The following is a 3591-nucleotide window of genomic DNA, read 5'->3' as shown; positions in this document are numbered from 1 at the left end:
GGGTCCAGCGGACCATTTAGGCCAAATCAGGACCCCACTGCATCAGTTATTGACATTGACATATAGTTGTCTTCTGTAAGAGCAATACCCCTACGCTTTCTTGTAATTCCCAGGCCACGCTTAACAGTCGGCCGTAATTGGTACTTAACTCATTAATTCATTATGTTCGGCGAGGGTTTGAATTTGCTGGCTGCAGATTGTGCGTCAGTTGTTGTCGTTCATCTTTCTTTTTTTTATCCTTAGTTGTATATACTCTGCACTGATAAATACGGAAATGCAAAAAATAGCAAATGACCTGGATACTCAAGGACAGAAACGTCTACAAGATGAATGGCATCGTGAGTGAAGAACTGTTGGAAGACTTAAAGTTTACTTCCGGTTACAGGGCGGATATTGCGATTCTGCCTTTGCAAAGTGCCGTTAGGAGTACTTAAATTGCAATATTATTCTAGTTTCCAGTCCTGATTTCCATTATCGTGAATATTACCTACACTTCCTTTGCACTGGCACCAAAATAACGAGAAAATTAAAGTTTATCTCCGAGAGAAAGAGAGATAGAGAGAGAGGGGGGAAGAGAGAGAGAGAGAGAGAGAGAGAGAGAGAGAGAGAGGGGGAGAGAGAGAAAGATATGTATATAGAGAGAGGGGGAGAGAGAAGCGAGGGGGAGAGGGGAAAAGACAGAAAGAGAGAGGGGGATGAGAGAGAGAGGGGAGAGAAGGAGAGAGAAAAAGAGGAGAGAAAGAGAGAAGGTGGAGCAAGGCAGAGAGAGAGAGAGAGAGAGAGAGAGAGAGAGAGAGAGAGAGAGAGAGAGAGAGAGAGAGAGAGAGAGAGAGAGAGAGAGAGAGAGAGAGAGAGAGAGAGCGTGCGTGCTCGCGTGGTGCACACACGCACGACATACATAACTCAGTCAACATATTCAGTCGATAACATCAACATACTGAACAGTAGCAGTATTTCTGTTATTACCGTTACTGGTAGTTAAGGTTAGCGCCGCCTGTAGTTGATTGCTTCTTTATTTTCTGTCGTTATTTTTGTTCGTGGTTTTTGGTGGCATACTGCTTTGTTAGCTGCTTTGCTTTGTGGGGGGAGTCCGATCACACACACACACACACACACACACACACATGCACACACACACGCACGTGCACACACACACGCACACACACACACACATACACACACACACGCACACACACACGCACGCACACACACACACATACACACACATACACACACACACGCACACACACACGCACACACACACACACACACACACGCACGCACGCACGCGCACACACACACACACACACACACACACACACACACACACACACACACACACACACACACGCACGTTCAATTTGACGGGTTGGGGGGAGGCGAAGGAAAAACAAGTCGCGTAAGGCGAAATTACTACATTTAGTCAAGCTGTGGAACTCACAGAATGAAACTGAACGTAGTCCGCCGCTAGTGCAAAAGGCAGTGAAAGTGACGAGCCTGTTTGGCGCGGCAGCGGTTGCGCTGTGCTTCATAGCACGCTTTACTGTACCTCTCTTCGTTTTAACTTTCTGAGCGTGTTTTTAATCCAAACATACCATATCTATATGTTTTTGGAATCAGGAACCGACAAGGAATAAGATGAAATAGTTTTTAAATCGATTTCGGAAATTTAATTTTGATCATAATTTTTATATTTTTAATTTTCAGAGCTTGTTTTTAATCCAAATATAACATATGTATATGTTTTTGGAATCAGAAAATGATGAAGAATAAGATGAAATTGTTTTTGGATCGTTTAATAAAAAAATAATTTTAATTACAAGTTTCCGATTTTTAATGACCAAACTCACTCATTAGTTTTTAAGCCACCAAGCTGAAATGCAATACCAAACCCCGACCTTTGTCGAAGATTGCTTTGCTAAAATTTCAATCAATTTAATTAAAAAATAAGGGTGTGACAGTGCCGCCTCAACTTTTACAAATAGCCGGATATGACGTCATCAAAGGTATCTATCGAAAAAATGAAAAAAACATCCGGGGATATCATACCCAGGAACGCTCATGTCAAATTTCATAAAGATCGGCCCAGTAGTTTAGTCTGAATCGCTCTACACACACACACAGACACAGACACACACAACCACACACACACACACACACACACAGACACACACAGACACACACACACACACACACACACACACACACACACACACAGACACACGCACATACACCACGACCCTCGTTTCGATTCCCCCTCGATGTTAAAATATTTAGTCAAAACTTGACTAAATATAAAAATGATTTTATCATAATATTCTTTCACCGTTTTGAGTTCGTGTCTCTTTAAGCGCTAGCAACGTTCTGTGTTTTGAACCTGTGGGAACGAAACTCAATGTTTTGGAAACACCAGAGACAGAAGCTGGGAACTTGGATGTAGTACAGATAATTTTAAAGTTGAGTGCCAATAAGAAACTCAATTTCGAGCAAGTGGGTTTCTTCTTTAGTTTCTCGTCTCTGTTCTCCCTCCTCCATTTATTTCAAGGACTGTTGAATATAGTATAGTGATATGATAGACATGAGGTTTTTCCATTAATTTCAAAGCCCTAGCAGAACGGTTTTTGTGGGGTTTTTTTTCTCGCAAAATCAGCATTGACATTTATACATAAACCTATTATTTGATAGCTATTAGCAATTTTAGTTGTCGCGATATAACCTTCGTGGTTGAAAACGACGTTAAACACCAAATAAAGTAAAGTAAAGCAATTTTAGTAAAACGGGAGATTTGAGAATCCGGCGTGAGTGAATGATATGCCTTCTACGTATTTTGTTGATCGATTGCGTTGTTTTCATTATAAATGATTGCTATTGTCGATTGCCGGGGACGGGCGTTAACATTGTACTTATCATTAAGCCGAATGTTCTGACGATCACGTTTGTGAAATGCGAGAGTCCAGGCCAACTCAAGAAACGTACTTGCAATCAAAGACACCCGATATTGAATAAATGGATGAATATGTAAATAAATGTATGAACAGATACGCACAGAGTGCAGAGTAGGAATATATTTTAAATGTACGCCCCTTAATCTTTTACCATTTACCCCATCATCCCCGCCCACCGCGGCAATGATCTTCTCTGCATCTTTGGGAATATCAAAATACAGATACTGATATTCCCGTGTAAATCATCATGTAAATCGCCATAAGCTCCCCTGATATGCAGATAACAAGCCCCCCCCCCCACCTCCCCCCAGAATGTACAGATAGTTACAAATGAAATCAACACAGGTGGGCCTAATTATCTGTGACAGGGAGACTACCGTCGCAATAAAAACTGTTATGCAAACCCGAAGGTTTCCATGAACATACAGACAATCGGAAACCACCAGACCCCATCACAAACAGAATTCCACAATCCGCCGGTGTTGACTTAAAGGCCAACAACTCGGGTGCAGAGTCTGCTGTGAAAGGAGCGGTAGCCTCCCCTGTCACATATCAAACATTTAACGTGCGATTAAAGCACACCTCCTCATGGACACATAGCGAACAGCAACAGACTGGATTCTTCTTGGTCAGGTTTTTTTGGGGG

General features: G+C 42.0%; 1 protein-coding gene across 1 annotated transcript in view; it reads left to right on the top strand.

The window, feature by feature from the left end:
* Positions 1–290: 290 nt before the first annotated feature.
* LOC138963676 (stabilin-2-like) overlaps positions 291–3591 on the top strand; it is a 25886-nt gene continuing 22585 nt past the window's right edge. The window contains exon 1 of the mRNA XM_070335524.1: positions 291–352. Coding sequence (XP_070191625.1) covers positions 291–352 — 62 coding nt within the window. The remainder of the gene's footprint in view (positions 353–3591) is intronic.

Source organism: Littorina saxatilis, linkage group LG4 (genome assembly GCF_037325665.1).
Source record: "Littorina saxatilis isolate snail1 linkage group LG4, US_GU_Lsax_2.0, whole genome shotgun sequence".
Taxonomy (NCBI): domain Eukaryota; kingdom Metazoa; phylum Mollusca; class Gastropoda; order Littorinimorpha; family Littorinidae; genus Littorina; species Littorina saxatilis.
This window is presented reverse-complemented; position numbering and strand designations above follow the sequence as displayed.